Here is a 15,692-nt window from a genome sequence, read left to right as displayed (position 1 = left end):
TGGCAAAAAGGAAACCTGGTCATGTCGAAGGCAAGACGCGTCACGGCCAGGGAGTCTTTACTTAGTTCAATAACTCTTTGAACGCCATCGTGGTGCCGTGTGTTTTTCGACAAGCCCGAATCGGATGCTTCTTCAGGGACAAATCCTCGTATGCACGGTGCCTAAGACGGCTAAGACATGAAGGCGGAGCACCTTTCAAGAATCGTTGCTCGGTGTTTTGGGAGTTCTTTGATGCTTGGAGAGAGCGTCATGGCTATTTCGAAAAGTGCATGCTTGTCCGAAACTTCCAATGTTTGTTTTTGCCAAATGCTACAATGTGTGGCAAGCTCGTGGAGCGGATGTGTAAAAACGCTGTAGCGCAAAAGTGTGGTCTAGTTGAAGCAGCAGGGCTAAAAAACCACGACGGAAAAGTCCCCAATCTGAGGTCATGGTCGCGCTTCATGGCGGAAGTTTGTTCGCTTCCAAGACTTGCTACAAATTATTGCGATTGCTGCAAATTGAGAGTTCTTGAATTAGTTGTTATTCTGAGAAGATCGTAATCTCTCCAAGAAATTTGCCATCACGGCGTCAACGTCGTTTGTGACGCTTTGTGTTCCTTGAACAATGGCTCGTAATTTGACCAAGGCTCAACACCATGAGGCTTGGTATTGCCACGGAGTGTCAGCCACTCATTATCCACACGAAGGCAATCTGGGTAGTAAGTTAGTATCCGGGATCCGTGAGTGGCTCGTTTGACAGGCAATTGACGGGGCATCCAGGGCAGGTACATCTGGTAACAACATTTGATGAATTGTGACAATCTTGTATGGATTCCCTATGATGGCTGCTATACAATTGCGAATTTTATTAGCTGCTTACTGGCTAAAAAACTAATGTTGTTTGCAAATATGTGAAGTATTTGGTTTCTGAGCTATGTTTGCAGCCGTGGTGATTGATTTACATGGGGGGTGTTGCGACCCTAGAGCTGAACTACACTGAAATCAAGCGCTAAAAATACGGAGATTTTTCTGGTTATCGGATCTGTCAGTGAATATTTTTGTCAGAACACTAAGTATAACATTCCAAACAGAGTAGATTGAGTACTAACCTTTATCAGCCCATTGAGGTAGAAGTGTACTCAATCTCATATCTGAAACCTACACTTCCTTCAGTCTTGACTCACCGGGTGATATGAATTTCTTCTTGAAGTTTTGAATGTTGTGAGGACTTAGTTCGGGCCATTTGGAGACCCTTTCAGTTATTATAGTTCTCGTATTCATATCGTCTTTGGTCTGCCGGGTACAACTGCAATGCTACAATGAAGCTCCTATGGGTAGTCGTAAATTGTGCCACCCCAATCAGCACAATTGCAACGGCTTCACCTCGCTTCGGTCTCTGACAAGTGGACTTTTCACCGTATCTTTGAAATATGGCTATAAAAGTGTGTACAGTGCTCCAGAGCTGCTCATTTTTGGTCCCCATAGACACTAAAGACAACAAATACTAACGGCGTCCTCAAAATTGCCGAAATCCTAATTTTTGCACCAACACAATGTTTCCACAACATAAGACACCTGCACGCCATTCAACCCTACAAGTCCGATATAGTGTAACGGCTATCACGGTTCGCTTTCACCGAGCAGACCGGGGTTCGACTCCCGTATCGGAGCTTCTTTTTTTGACCAGGTCACCTCCAGAGCATTTTTTTTAGATGACTTTAGATGGCGGAGGTAAATTCCGCTGGTGCGTGGTTCGATGGAAATAGCAGTACGATCATCCGCTAGCGATAGCACCGGTACACTCCTACCGGTGCACCGCCGTACAGGTCTGAATCCACCAGTCCAACACCCACAACCATTCACTTAAATTTCCCTGTCGATCAAAATAAGATTTCCGTCGATCAAAATATGACTGCCTGGATTGGCTTTTAGTCCCGGACCCCGCAATCGCTTAGTACCATTTTCATACCCACAAAACCCAAAGCCTCTACAAGCTCATAGGGCAATTCTCCCCAGTCCAGACTCAACCGAGTCGCCCTCGATCACAATAACAAAACGGTGCAATTAACTCGGTTGCGGGTATCAGCGGCATGTCGGATTTTCCACCCCGCGGGGCAACTTTCCACCGCATGGAGACAAGCTTTGGTTTCGCAACCTTAACTCTATACCCCGGTCATGTCCCCCAGCGCCTGACTAGTACCCAATTCCGGCCCACCTGATGCCTAGTGCAATCCAGAAGAGGAAAACACAAAGTAGTCACAAGAAAAAAAAGACAAAAAAAAAAAAAAAAATACAAAAAAAAAGACAAAAAGCCAAATACTTTTGTGCCTCCAGTCGGTACACCCCCAACCAGCCGGAGTGCTTCCCCGGCAATGTCAGTGAGCTGCCCGTGGAAACGGCGCCAGAACTAAGCGGCTGCCACGCGACCGTGTGGTTCTAAGTAAACCGGCAGAACAAGCCGGCGGAATACGATATCGCACGCTGAGCCTCCCAAGCCTCCAATGAGCCCTCTGGATGTTCCAGCGCCACAGCGTGGCCAGCGGACGGCCGCTTTTTGCCAAATCGAGCGATTATCAAGAAATCCCCTCTGGGTGCTTTTTAGCCTTTTGTGCCTTTTTTATGAGCTTTGCAGCGGTCTGCCTATCTCACTGGACTGGAGTTTTTTTCCTATCAGCTATCTGTTTCGCACCCAATGAGGTCTTCTGCGGCGCCGTGCCAAGACCACGGACCCAGCCGAAAAAAAAAAACCACAGCGCCCAGCAAACCAGACGAAGAAAATACTGTCAGAAAAACGTCAAAACGGCCGCCAAGGCGAAAGTGACAGGTTGGACTAATCCACGCTCAGGTACGGGATCTAAATTTGGGCCTCTCCCACCGCACGGCAGAACCAGGCACCGTGCCGTATGGGGCCTAAGTACGGCGCTTTTGGACCCTTCACACAACATGGCCAGACGGCTGCGAGTGCAAGAAATCCCCATCGCTGCGATGCACTGGATGCAGCGGAAGCATCCTCGCGCCACTTCCGGAGGCACCCCCAATAGCCAGTAACACTTGAGAAAATTTTCTAAAAAGGATCTAAAAAAGAAAAACTCCCAAGAATCAGAAATCCATCGGCCGGGCTGTGGCTTCCTCTCCGCCGCCCATTGTGCTGCCGCTGTTGGGCCTGGTGGCTGCAAACGCCGCATCCGCACGGTAGGCGTTTTGTCTCTAGGTTTGCAACCAGGAGACTAATTCCCCAGTGCCGTTCTCGATAACGCTCTCCGCATGAAAAACTGCCCTCGCCCACTTATCGTGCATCTCCGCTCCATCGTATAAATACGCTTTCCTACCTCCACAAAATCGCTCTCTGTGCCTCGCCATGTCTGATAAAATCGAAAAACACGACGACAAGCTCGTTGACGAGAAGTTCATCAACGCCGATGAAAAGTCGCTTGAACGCTCCCAGGACCTTGAGTCCGTGCCTCCTACTGTGGAAGGCGCTGAACCTACCGACGAGGAAATGAAGACTCTCCGCAGAGTCTCCAGAAAGATCCCTCTCTCCTGTTGGCTTGTGGCCCTTGTCGAATTGTCGGAGCGTTTCTCCTACTACGGCTTGTCGACGCCGTTCCAGAACTACATGCAAAATACCCCAGAGGACCATCCCCGTGGTATTCTCGGCTTGAACCAATCCGGTGCCACCGCCTTGTCGTACTTTTGGCAGTTTTGGTGTTACGTGACGCCTATTTTCGGTGCCTGGGTCGCCGACACTTTCCTCGGAAAGTACCTCACCATCTGCGTGTTCTGTGTGATCATGATGGCTGGTATTTTCATCTTGTTCATCACCTCGCTTCCCTCCGTCGCTTCCAAGGACACCTCCTTGGCGGGTTTCATTGTCGCCATTATCGTCATTGGTATCGGTACCGGTGGTGTCAAGTCTAACGTCTCTCCTTTGATTGCCGACCAGGTGCCCAAGTCCAAGCCTTCCATTAAGGTTTTGAAGAGCGGCGAGAGAGTCATTGAGGACCCCAACATCACCATCCAGAACGTTTTCATGTTCTTCTACCTCATGATCAACGTCGGCTCTCTTTCCGTTATCGCCACCACCGAGTTGGAGCACAATGTCGATTTCTGGGCTGCCTTCCTTTTGCCGCTCTGCTTCTTCACCATCGCTATAGCCGCTCTTATCTTGGGCAAGAACAACTACGTCAAGGTGCCTGTCGGTGACAAGGTCATTTCTCGTTCGTTCAAGTGCTCTCTTGTTGCTTTGAAGAGTCTCAACTACGATGCTGCCAGACCCTCTCTTCACCCTGACAAGGCTTTCCCATGGGACGACAAGTTTGTCGATGAGGTCCAGAGATCCTTGTACGCCTGCAAAGTGTTTGCCTTCTACCCTATCTACTGGTTGGTCTACGGTCAGATGAACAACAACTTTGTTTCCCAGGCAGGTCAGATGGAGCTCCACGGTTTGCCCAACGATATCTTGCAGGCCATCAACTCCATCACCCTTATCGTGTTTATTCCAATCTGTGAGAGATTTGTCTACCCATTCATCAGAAGATTCACTCCATTCAGAGCTGTCACCAAGATTTTCTGGGGCTTCATGTTCGGCGCCGCTGCCATGATCTACGCTGGTATCTTGCAGCACTTCATCTACAAAGCTGGTCCTTGTTACAACTTCCCAAAGGCCTGTGACCCAGAATTCAAGAAGATTCCAAACCACATCCACATTGCCCTTCAGACTCCTTGTTACTTCTTGATTGGTATGTCGGAGATTTTCGCTTCCATCACCGGTTTGGAGTACGCCTACACCAAGGCTCCTGTGAACATGAAGTCTTTCATCATGTCCATTTTCCTTCTTATGAACGCTTTTGGTTCTGCCCTTGGTATTGCGCTTTCCCCAGTGTCCGAGGACCCCAAAATGGTGTGGACCTTCTGTGGTTTGGGTGTTTCTTGTTTCATTGCCGGCTGGATCTTCTGGTTCTTGTTCAAGCACTACAACTACAGAGAGGATGAGTGGAACAGCTTGGACTATACTCAAAATGAGACCAGTGATCCTGAATTGGAGCCTGTGGTCTCACTCACGCGTTCCTTTAAGCAATTGCGTTGAGGGTAAATAGATGTACGATATTTAATGTAATGGAATTACGGCCTAGCGATACAGTAGATGGAGATTTTTACCCGATGTTACATTTTCAAATCTCCGGAAGCCGCATCGGCAGAAAATGCTACCGTGGGGTACGTGGGGTACAATGGCCGTCCAACCCCTCAGTACAGCAATTCCTTCATCTTGCTAATTAGTTGCAGCGCCTTCCAGAGAGGCTTATTGAGCGTCAGATCAAACGTAAACGGCAGTCGACGCCGTGCTAAGAATATTTACGATCTCAGGAACGAACTCGAAATCCGTGAATAAATTATTAAAGCTAGTTTTTGAAGGCAAATGCTTGCAAAAGTATCAGTCTTGTCAGTGGGCTTTGAACCCGATGCGGTGTGCTTTGGTACTCTTTTAACTGTAATTCCATTTATTCGAAAGGTAGACTCAAAGCTAGTATCTTCCAACTGCTCTTTTAGCTTTGTTTCTTATTGTTTGATTTCGAACGCTTCTTGTTTTTGATCGAATCTGGTGCGAGATAGACACTTTGCATAATTTCGCAGCCATTTACTCTAAGTTGCAAAAGACATAATTCTTCCCTAGAATTTTAATCCACGAAACATTTTGCCACAAATCGTTTTGATATAACAGAAACCTTGTTTTGGGAGTTCTTTGGAGTCAGTCGAATTGCTAATTATGCCTCTCCTTTACTCGAGCGTTTAATTCTCATGGACGGTATCATGGAACCCGCAACAATAACAAAATCATCACAATCAGCTGTTCCGATTCCCATTACACTTTGAAATATTTCATCAGAATCGTCTTGGCTATACATTGCCTATAATAAGAGGTTTGAGGCGAGCACGAAGGTAGTATGTATCGTCTTCCCCTCGGGTATCGATAACTATCAAAGAGTTGAGAGAAACTAGTCCACGAAATCATAAATATCCAAGAATAATTAGGATTTCTCACATATACCCAATTATTCTTCAATCCTTCCTGACGATGAATCCAACACCTTCAAGGGGCCTGCAGGGCGACGCGCCTACCTCAGGATAAAATCATCACCGAGTCTAAAAAGCATAATATTGCCAGGGTCCCTTCCCATTCTGCTATTAATGGATGCTACGCAACCCACACAAACACAGCCGACACAGCAGTCGGCGCCAACGCAGAAGGAGGATGTCACCTTTGACGAGAATCACGTTTGCAGGCTTATTTGCACAACGGGTCAATACAGACACTTTGACTTGAACAAGAGTGTTCCCACGCGAACGCCGGCTCAGCTGCTGAAAAAGACGTGGATTTTTGGCCGCAACGCTGAATGTGACTTTGTGTTGAGCGTCTGCACTCGTCTTCTGAACAAACACTTTAAGCTATGGCTCAATCTAAGCGACAAGACGTTGTGGATACAAGACACGTCCACCAACGGCACGCATCTCAATGGAAATCGTGTTGTGAAAGGTTCAAACTACATTGTCAACCAGGGCGACGAAATTGCCGTCGGTGTTGGTGTGCCTAAAGATGTCATACGATTTGTGGTGCTTTTTTCAGACGTTTACAATCCTCTGAACTCCTCCAACAACCTTGTCATCAAAGACGAGGGCATTTACAAGGATTTTATAATAAAGAACGAAACCATTGGCCAGGGTGCCTTTGCGATTGTGAAAAAAGCTGTTGAAAGAAGCACAGGTGACTCATATGCTGTGAAGATGATTAACCGTCGAAGAGCTATCCACGCTGGAGGGAAAGGAGCGATGATGGGCGTTAATAGAGAGTTGGAGATTCTTCGAAAGCTAGATCATAAAAACATCGTCAAGCTCAAGTCCTTTTACGAGGACATCGAGAACTACTACCTTGTCATGGAGTTCGTGCCAGGAGGCGACCTTATGGACTTTGTGGCCGCCAACGGTGCCATCGGCGAAGATGCCACTCAAGTTATCACGCGACAAATTTTGGACGGAATTGCTTACGTTCATCGCCTAGGCATCTCTCACAGAGACTTGAAGCCCGACAATATCCTCATCATGCAAGATGATCCTATATTGGTGAAGATCACGGACTTTGGTCTTGCAAAGATAAGTGACAATGCAACTTTCATGAAGACGTTTTGCGGAACATTGGCGTATGTTGCTCCAGAGGTTATTACTGGCAAATACGACCTGCAACAAGCATCTCAGGACTCACCCCACATAAACTACAGTAACTTGGTTGACATATGGTCCTTAGGCTGTTTGGTATATGTTCTATTGACTTCCCACTTGCCATTCAATGGAAAGACTCAGAGTCAAATGTTTCAAAAGATCAAAAGTGGTGAATACCACGAGTCCCCTCTCAATTCATATGAGATTTCAGACGAGGGCAGGGATTTCTTGAAGTGCTGTTTACAGGTCGATCCAAAGAAACGTATCATCGCCGACGATGCGCTTAATCACCCATGGCTTGAAGGAGTAGAGCCATATTCGCAAGAGTCTGAGGAATCACAGAAGGTAAGTCTATCACAATCAACTTCACAAAAGTCGAGGAAGATTGAGAATGGTCTACATGTGAATGCATCTATGAGCAAATTGGACGATGATGTGATGTTCAGGCCCTTGGAGGGCGAAAAGAACAAAAAGCCTAAGGACAATAACTCGCAATTTAAGGTACCAAGAAGGGTTGTTCCACTACCACAATCCCAGCCCCTTCATCCAAACTCGCAAAAAGTAAATGTTGCGAATCAATTACTGCCGTTGAAGCAAAAGAGCGATGAGCTGGGAAGGAAGCGCCCACCGCAGATACTAGAGGACGAAGAAACTTCGAAGAGAATTAAAGTTGACGAAAACGCTGTTAGGAGGCTCAGCTTATCGAGTCCCAATGACCCTGACGGGCCTCCTCAAGATAATTTCATTACGTTGAAGCCCAAGGCCGACTCGGTAACGAAAAAGCCAATCTACATTCGCCAGGGTGTGAATCCATATGCTATTGGTCGAAACGAGACTTGCGATACTTTCATTAATGATGACAGGATGTCCAAGATCCACTGTCTCATTCACAAGAGACGCCACCCAGTAAGGCAAATGTCGATCTATGAGAGTCCAGCACACTGCCTTGAAGACATCTGGCTCTTGGATTTCAGTACAAACTCGTGTTTTGTGAATGGTGTTAGACTTGGTAAGGGGAAGAAGGTTCAATTATTTAACAAAGATCGCGTTGACTTCTTCGTGGATGACACCGTGAACCAGCTGATGGGGTTTGAGGTCCAAATTGACGATACCACTGGCCTTTTCAATGGAGGTGAAAAGTCGGAGGACAAATTTGTTAACGTTCTTCAGTTTGATAGTAACGACGTCAAACTCAGACCTCCGGTGGTGTCAGTTGCCAATCCACCTGGAACTCCGAATAACGATGGCCGTAAACCGTCACTACCAAGTCAGGAACTTGGTGGAGGGATATCTGGAGGAAATGGTGGATCTTTTAATTCTCTGCTTCGTTTGCAAAGACGTATGCATGATAGTACCAAAGCGCAGCCAAAACAAAGCCAGTCGAAAAGAGCGAGCCTACAAAGTGGCCAAGAACGTCCTCCTAATGCATGGGCTTAAGCTCTTCATTGATTATCATAATTCGTACATAGCATAGTTACACCTAATTAAAGCGAGGAAGTGTTGGCTTCTTCGGGCTCAATCTAAACTGACGGATCTCACTCACCACATTCTCTTTGTCTGGACTTTCAACCGCTTGAGGAACGGTGGGTCTTTTGATGTAGTCAACCGAGGGAACAGCGTTTGAGTTCGACGAGTCCACAAGACGGCGAAGTTTAGTGGTTTTTGTAAGTCCTTGAATTATGTGATCCTTATCACGAAGCGTCTCTTTGAGCAGTTGTATCTCTTCCTCTTGCAGTCTAACAATTGAATCATAACGTTTATCGGATAGTCTTTCAGCTTTATTATTCTCTGACATTGCAACAGCCGCTAGCTGTTGATGAGCAGCGCGGAGCTGATTTTCTAATGTGGCATTATATTGCTTGTACTGCTCCATTTCATGCGTCAAGCGCTTGTAGAAATCCTCAAGGTTCGCCATCATCATTTGTTGAGAGGTCTTGTCAATATCCATGCCGAGAATGTCGTTCAAGGCATCGTTTCGTAGAAGGACCACCTCCGTTTTGTTCAAGTCCGAAAGGCGGTTGAGATGCTCGATTCGTTCATTGAGAACCTTGATTTCTCCCTGGAGTTGAGCCACAGAGGAGTCGCTAGATGGTTCCAGTCCCACAGGTTGCATGTTCGAGTGCAACTTGAGAAGGGTGAGTTCGTTCTTCTGCGATTCCACCTGCCTTCTTAAATCATCTATCAATCTCTGGGCCTCGGCATCACCAATCGACAGCTTGTGACTTGCTTTCACCAGCAACACGATATCCTTAGCTCTGGCTGCAAATCTAAGAGTGTTGGTTGTTTCCGTGACAAACTGCTGAGTGAGAGCAGACTGCCCCAGGCCCAAATGGACATTACATAGAATCAGAATTAGTGCCAGCCCAGAGAGGGAAGGCTGGAGAAGCCTTGTGAGCTTCGAGTCTCTATAAGGGATGTGGTCCATGCTGCCGGAGGTGGATGCTAGCGACAATTTGTTGATGACAGTTGAAAGCGCAAGAAGTGACTTGTTGATGAAAGAACCCTCTTTTCTTCTCTCAGCACACAGAGTGGCCCTTTCGGAACCAGCCAAGTCACAGAGTGAAAGGGTTGCCTTGTGCTCAGTGTTCATAGCCATGTCTACCGTGTGGAGACGCAATTGCAAAATAGCGTGGGACCGAGACAGTCTAGCGTTGTAGTCTGTGGCAGATGTCTTACGTTTCATGTCACCAGCTTTTATAAGCTGAAGCAAGGACTGTTTGGACGATACGGTCGGGCTGCAGACACCCATGATCTTCACGCCATAGTCAGGATCGTCTCTGATTTTGAGCTCAGCGTGAGAGCCCATTGCCGTACCACCGTTGGCTAAAAGGTCCACGATCTTCTCGTTGTAAATCTCAAGGTAGGTCACCGAGAGAGCATAGGAGCAGCCCAGGTTGGGAGAGTCGATTTTGGTGAAAATGTCGTCGATAGCCAAACGAACAAAGCCCGGGTCATGGTCGTCACCACGCATCGAGTAGGTCTTGCCTGAACCTGTCATACCATAGGCGAAAAGCGTGGAGTTGTAGCCCTCATGAAGAAATTTGTTCACAAGATGTGCACATGAACGATTGTAGACCGTCCTGTTGGAGACGTCTAGCGAAGGCCCGAACACGTTATCGAAGGTGTAGGAGGAATTGTCCTGGGCATTGGTGATGGTGTTGGAGTATTCTTCAATTTGCCAAACCTGGTTCAGGCCGGCGCTGCTGGTATGTGGATTTGGCCTAATGCTGACGGAAATCGAGCCCGTATATGGTTCTGGTCTGAAAGTGGGAGTGGAAGGCCTGGAGCCCATACTGGAGGATGGTCTCGAAGACGAGATCATAGGCAGCTGAGGTCTATATCCTCTGGCGGATGCCGGTCGTTTGAGGTCTGGGAAGCTGGGTCTTGAGGTCGGAGTTGCTCTTCCTGAACGGTACATGGTGTGGTTATTGCGTTTGAAGAGCGATATGAAAGATGGAAACTTTGTATGGGAAGTGAGACAGATAGCTTTGTTTACATCAACGCCGCATTAGGAAAGCAGATTAGGGTATTTGACGGGGGTTGTCATGGGGAGGATAGGGCGACCAGCGGCACGCCGCCGGGACAATTATTTCACTTGAAAAAAAGCTAGACTTAACTGAAGTTTTTTTTTTTTTTTTTTTTTCTTGATAATTGAAAATGGTGAGTGCTGTACTGCTTTGACTAGGCCATAGTCTAAAATTAAGCCGCGAGTTTGGCTGCGAAAAAGTCCAGGGTCCTGAAAAATCCGGCTGCGATTTCAGCAACCTAAACACTACAATTCGTAATCTTCTTTCTTTTTTTTTTTTTTTTTTTTTTTCGTTTATTTAAATTATCACCTAGCAATACCTAAACGCTGAAGCAAGGGGTGTCGGCTGGATCCGGCGAAAAACTGATGCTCCATTCCTTGTACTTGTGCCAGTGGAGACTATCATAAATCCCAAGTGACCGCAAAGCCAAAAGCAGCTCTGAAATAGACGTAAAGTGAACTGATACTGCGATTCCCTGGGAAATGACCGGCTTGATCTCGACAATCGTTCCATACTGACTCAAGTCTTTCCGGATATCCTCCATATCAAAGGTCTTCACGAACCACTGACGGGGTCTAGGAAACCGTTCCTGAGCCTTGGAGCTAATTGCAGGCACTTCCACAGGGCTCTGAAGTCTGAGAACTCTCGATGCATTCATCCTCTCAGCAGCCACCCTCACCAAATCTTGCACGGGTTCGACTCTTTTTTCTGGGACTTTCCTACCAATAAGCGGCTTCTTACCGTTGATGATAAAAAGCCCAGACGCTGCAAACCGAGAAAAGGCATTCGCTGACTTGTAGTCCAAGAAGTAGAGCTCAAGATACGGCTCGGGATGCTTTCCCAAAACCACACGCTCAAGCTTACCTCCACGAACCCTGGAGAGCAAATCTGCCAAACTGGCGTCAGCAGGAAAGTCGCTCATTACAACGTAACGCTGCTCGTTGACCCAGCAAGAAGGCCTGATCTTTTGCTTTCGAACGGTGCTCAAATCATCCGCAAAGTCAGCCTCAAACTGGAGTTTGGCAAACCATTCAAGCAGGACATCCTGGCCGTTGTCCCGTGGATGTTCCTCTTTGTAGCGGAAACGCTCGAACTGGTCCGAGATGAAATCCCTCACAAGACTGGATCTGCTCACTGTGAAGCTGTTGAAGGACTTGGGCAGCTTGGAGAAGTTCCGATACAACGGAGGCAAAGAGCCGGTGGCGGGTTTACGGACCGAATCACCATGAATCAGCGACTTGATTTTAGAAGAATAGCGAGGATACATGTAGCAGAGTTAGCAAAAAAAGTGGTGGTAGAAAGCAGTGTGGTTGGCCTTGTGTTTTGCAGCCATTTATAGTGCGGTAGTGGGGGTGTGCTGCTGAGCCATGAAGTGGAGCTACCGAGTATTTCTGTAGAGATTCGTAAAAAAGGTGCTTTTTTACAGATGAAGAACATCAGAACGGGATGTTTTATAGTCTTTGAAGATTTTTCTTGTCTGACGCTGAGAGACCACCCACTGAGGCAATACACCTAAGATCCGAAACACAAATTGAGCTACAGCACAACGATGAGCGAATTGAGCTGAGAGCAGTCATCAAGAAAGCTCCTTTTCACCAAAATATACCCCAATCACAATAAAAATGTCTAGGCTGGCTTCTACCGGTCCAGTCTGCTAGTCTCGTCTGCAGTACACCCAGGCTCATCAGGCCCATCTCAAAAAACCAGACCCACCCTACATGTCCAGAACGTGACTATCCAGCCTCTTTCGAAGAATTCCAAGGGTCAGTCTGTATTTAAACTACGTCATGGAGAATTCTGCCAAAAGAAGTGTCTCGCCTTCCGCTCAGCAGGTGAAAAAACCAAAGACATATGCCGCTCCAGGCAAGGTGGTTCTGGAAGCTGACGTTGGAGTGACACAGTACATCAACGAAGCGTACAAAACCGGGCCGGGTTTCTTTGGCTCTATCAAGCAACGGTATGCTGATTTCCAGGTCAACGAGATCCTGTTGGACGGCACCGTGGTGCACTTGACAGACGAAGGTATCGACTTGGGGAAGACCAAGAAGGAGAAAAAGCAGGAGAGAAGACTCAATGACCGTGCAGATCTTCAGGATAAGACACCCGAGGAGGTGGAGGCCATTAAGGCTGAGAAAGCAGAGAAGGCAGAGAAGGCAGAGAAGGCCAAGGATGCCGAGAAGGAAAACGAAGGACCCAAGTATGAGCTCAGTGAGGACCACAAGACCCGTCTCTTGGAGCTCGTTACTCCTGAAGAGCTAGGTGAAATCGAAGCGCTTTTCACCAATGGAGGCAACATGGAGACAAAGACACAGTTTGGCGACAAGGCCTTAAGAACGCAATTGCACCAGCTTCTCAGACAAGCCTTCCAGGGCAAGCTCGAGACCATGACGTCTCCGCAAAACACATTCAAAGTGGCATTGTCCAAGGGCACAAACAACAACAGGGGCCGTAACGTCAACCATGTCGACGACCTGGGCGTGATCAACTACGGCTTGGGCCCGTTCAAGAACTACTTGCACTTTACTCTTTACAAGGAGAACAGGGAAACTATGGAAGTGGCCTCCATGATCTCGAAATTTCTCAGGGTGCCTCACAAGGCAGTTAAATACGCTGGTACGAAGGACCGTCGTGGTGTGACCTGTCAAAGGCTCAGTATCCACAAGGGTAAGGTCCAGAGAGTGTCAGCTCTCAACAAGGGCTTGAACGGCTCCATTCTCGGCGGATTTTCTTACGAAAGCAAGTCGCTTGACCTTGGTGATCTCCAAGGTAACGAGTTCTTGATTGCCATCCGTGACGTCAAAACCGACGAGGCCAACTTGGAGGAAGTCGTTGAACGTGCTTTCAACTCTCTCAAGGAGAAAGGCTTCATCAACTACTACGGTTTACAGAGGTTTGGCACCTTCTCGATTTCCACCCATGTCTTGGGCATTGAGCTTTTGAAGGAAAATTGGAAGAACGCCGTTGACCTTCTATTAGCTGAACAAGACAGAGTCGTTGCCGAGTCGGTCAATGCTCGTAGAGTCTGGGCTGAGAGCAGAGACGCCGTAGAGGCCTCCAAGCTTATGCCCAAAAGATGTTTTGCTGAACACAATGTGCTTTCATCTTTAGCCAAGGAGAAGAAGGTAAATGAGGCAGAGATTGAGGATTACCACAAGCAGGCCTACTTCCGTGCCATAATGCAAATTCCTAGAAATTTGCGTCTCATATACGTTCATGCCTACCAATCCTACGTGTGGAACATGGTGGCATCAAAAAGGATCGAACTTTTTGGTCTCCAGGTCCGTGAAGGAGACTTGATCATGGTGGAGGAGAAGAATGCAGAGAGCAGAAAGATCACCTCGATTGATGAAGATGGAGAGGAGTTTGAAGAAGACGTTGCTGGAACGCTTTCAGACAAAGTGAGAGCTTTGACCAAGGAGGATATCGAATCTGGGAAGTACTCCATTTACGACGTTGTCCTTCCTTCTCCAGGCTACGATGTTGTTTACCCAACAAGTCCTGAACTTATGTCGGTTTACGAAGACGTCATGGCCAAGGATGGCCTTGATCCCCACAATATGCGCCGAAGAGTGCAAGAGTTCTCGCTAGCTGGGTCCTACAGACCACTTATGGGAAGAGCCACAGAACTCTCCTACAAGCTAGTCAAGCACAAAGACACGAACGATCCGATCTTGCGTACCGATTTGGAAATCTTGCACGCTAAAAAAGAGAATGACGAATCCTTAGATAAGATCATCGACTACTCTGGATCAGAAGATGCCACTCAAACTGGCATAGTATTGCAAATGCGCTTGGGTGTGAGCTGCTATGCTACTATGGCGCTTCGTGAGTTCATGAAGGCCGACACGAGCCGATTCAGTGCCAATTTTGACGTGAAGACGAACAAGTAAAGATTACTGTGATTGGTTTAATATCGTACGTCGTGTGGCTAGCACCCAGAGCCTTATGTTGCTAGCATATGGCCTGGCCTAGTATCTACTCGTAAGATCCTGAAACCAATCAAAAGACTCTAGCATAATTCTTTGAAATAGAAAAAATATTCCTGACAGCACGATTTTTCAATTGTAGAAAGTCACCTTATAGCCCAACCCCAGAGAGGTACAGGTGCGATAGCACAATACAAGCTACCACATCGATAAGCACATCTACTATTTCCAGTTATGCCGCCGTTACAAGTCAATTCCGTGAAATACAAAACAAGCCTCAAAATGGCGATTTCAAAACTCAAATTCTTGCAAGAAAAGAAGACAGCACTTACCAAGCAGCAGAGGAGGCAATTGGCTGACTTACTTGGTGCTGGAAAGGAATCTAGTGCCAAAATCCGAGTGGAGAACATTATAAGAGACGACATTTACATCGAGCTTTTGGAGTTTCTTGAACTCTACTGCGAGCTTTTGCTTGCCCGAATTTCGATCATTTTGGATACGCTGAGGCATGAGGTGGACCCTAACTTGAAAGAAGCGATTCTGCTGGTGATATACTCTTGCCATCATACGGAAGTCAAGGAGTTGATCACTTTGGGTGAACTTTTCAAGCATAGATACGGACCTGAATTCGCCGCTGCCGTCCAGACGAACTCAAACAGTGAGTACGTTCCAGAGAAGATCGTCAAGAGATGTGCAGTTGATCCACCTTCAGAGACGCTTGTGGATTTGTACTTGGGAGAAATTGCCCGGACCTACAGTGTGCCATATCTGGGGCTCAAAGATGAACCTCCGAAGCTAGAACTTTCCAAAGATGACGACGATAATGATTCCGGAAGCGAGGGAGGGTTACCCGAGGAGCCTATAGCGGCTGATTTCGAGCAAAGACCCAGTGTTGCTAAGCAGACAGCCCCGCCAAAGCCTCAGCTGGAGTTTGATGATTTGAAGGCCCGTTTCGCTGCTTTGAAGAAGTAGTTCCTCAAACGGAGCGAACCTACCTGCTCAGTGCCGTAGAGCCGGCGCTTCCATATGTAAAAAAGAGGTTTTGAAGA

General features: G+C 47.3%; 6 protein-coding genes and 1 non-coding gene across 7 annotated transcripts; 5 read left to right on the top strand and 2 right to left on the bottom strand. All coding sequences in view use genetic code 12, as the record gives it.

Moving 5' to 3' along the window:
- Positions 1 to 1,577: 1,577 nt before the first annotated feature.
- On the top strand, positions 1,578 to 1,648 carry CXQ87_004444. The gene has a single exon. It is a non-coding gene; the product is annotated as a tRNA-Glu (tRNA).
- A 1,688-nt stretch (positions 1,649 to 3,336) lies between these two features.
- On the top strand, positions 3,337 to 5,064 carry CXQ87_004443 (uncharacterized protein; the record flags this gene model as incomplete). Its single annotated transcript, XM_025482883.1, has 1 exon — positions 3,337 to 5,064. One exon carries the CDS (start codon positions 3,337 to 3,339, stop codon positions 5,062 to 5,064), a length of 1,728 nt encoding a protein of 575 aa, XP_025337826.1.
- Positions 5,065 to 6,164: 1,100 nt separating this feature from the next.
- Positions 6,165 to 8,627, top strand: RAD53 (serine/threonine/tyrosine protein kinase; the record flags this gene model as incomplete). Its single annotated transcript, XM_025482882.1, has 1 exon — positions 6,165 to 8,627. The coding sequence occupies one exon, from the start codon at positions 6,165 to 6,167 to the stop codon at positions 8,625 to 8,627; it is 2,463 nt and encodes an 820-aa protein (XP_025337825.1).
- Positions 8,628 to 8,670: 43 nt separating this feature from the next.
- Positions 8,671 to 10,608, bottom strand: KIP2 (Kip2p; the record flags this gene model as incomplete). Its single annotated transcript, XM_025482881.1, has 1 exon — positions 8,671 to 10,608. One exon carries the CDS (start codon positions 10,606 to 10,608, stop codon positions 8,671 to 8,673), a length of 1,938 nt encoding a protein of 645 aa, XP_025337824.1.
- A 428-nt stretch (positions 10,609 to 11,036) lies between these two features.
- On the bottom strand, positions 11,037 to 11,984 carry CXQ87_004440 (uncharacterized protein; the record flags this gene model as incomplete). Its single annotated transcript, XM_025482880.1, has 1 exon — positions 11,037 to 11,984. One exon carries the CDS (start codon positions 11,982 to 11,984, stop codon positions 11,037 to 11,039), a length of 948 nt encoding a protein of 315 aa, XP_025337823.1.
- Positions 11,985 to 12,504: 520 nt separating this feature from the next.
- PUS7 (pseudouridine synthase) lies at positions 12,505 to 14,607 on the top strand (the record flags this gene model as incomplete). The annotated part of the gene is made up of 1 exon (XM_025482879.1): positions 12,505 to 14,607. One exon carries the CDS (start codon positions 12,505 to 12,507, stop codon positions 14,605 to 14,607), a length of 2,103 nt encoding a protein of 700 aa, XP_025337822.1.
- Positions 14,608 to 14,925: 318 nt separating this feature from the next.
- On the top strand, positions 14,926 to 15,615 carry IST1 (Ist1p; the record flags this gene model as incomplete). The annotated part of the gene is made up of 1 exon (XM_025482878.1): positions 14,926 to 15,615. One exon carries the CDS (start codon positions 14,926 to 14,928, stop codon positions 15,613 to 15,615), a length of 690 nt encoding a protein of 229 aa, XP_025337821.1.
- Between the last annotated feature and the right edge of the window lie 77 nt (positions 15,616 to 15,692).

This window comes from Candidozyma duobushaemuli, assembly GCF_002926085.2.
Source record: "Candidozyma duobushaemuli strain B09383 chromosome Unknown E_B09383, whole genome shotgun sequence".
NCBI classification, from domain to species: domain Eukaryota; kingdom Fungi; phylum Ascomycota; class Pichiomycetes; order Serinales; family Metschnikowiaceae; genus Candidozyma; species Candidozyma duobushaemuli.
This window is presented reverse-complemented; position numbering and strand designations above follow the sequence as displayed.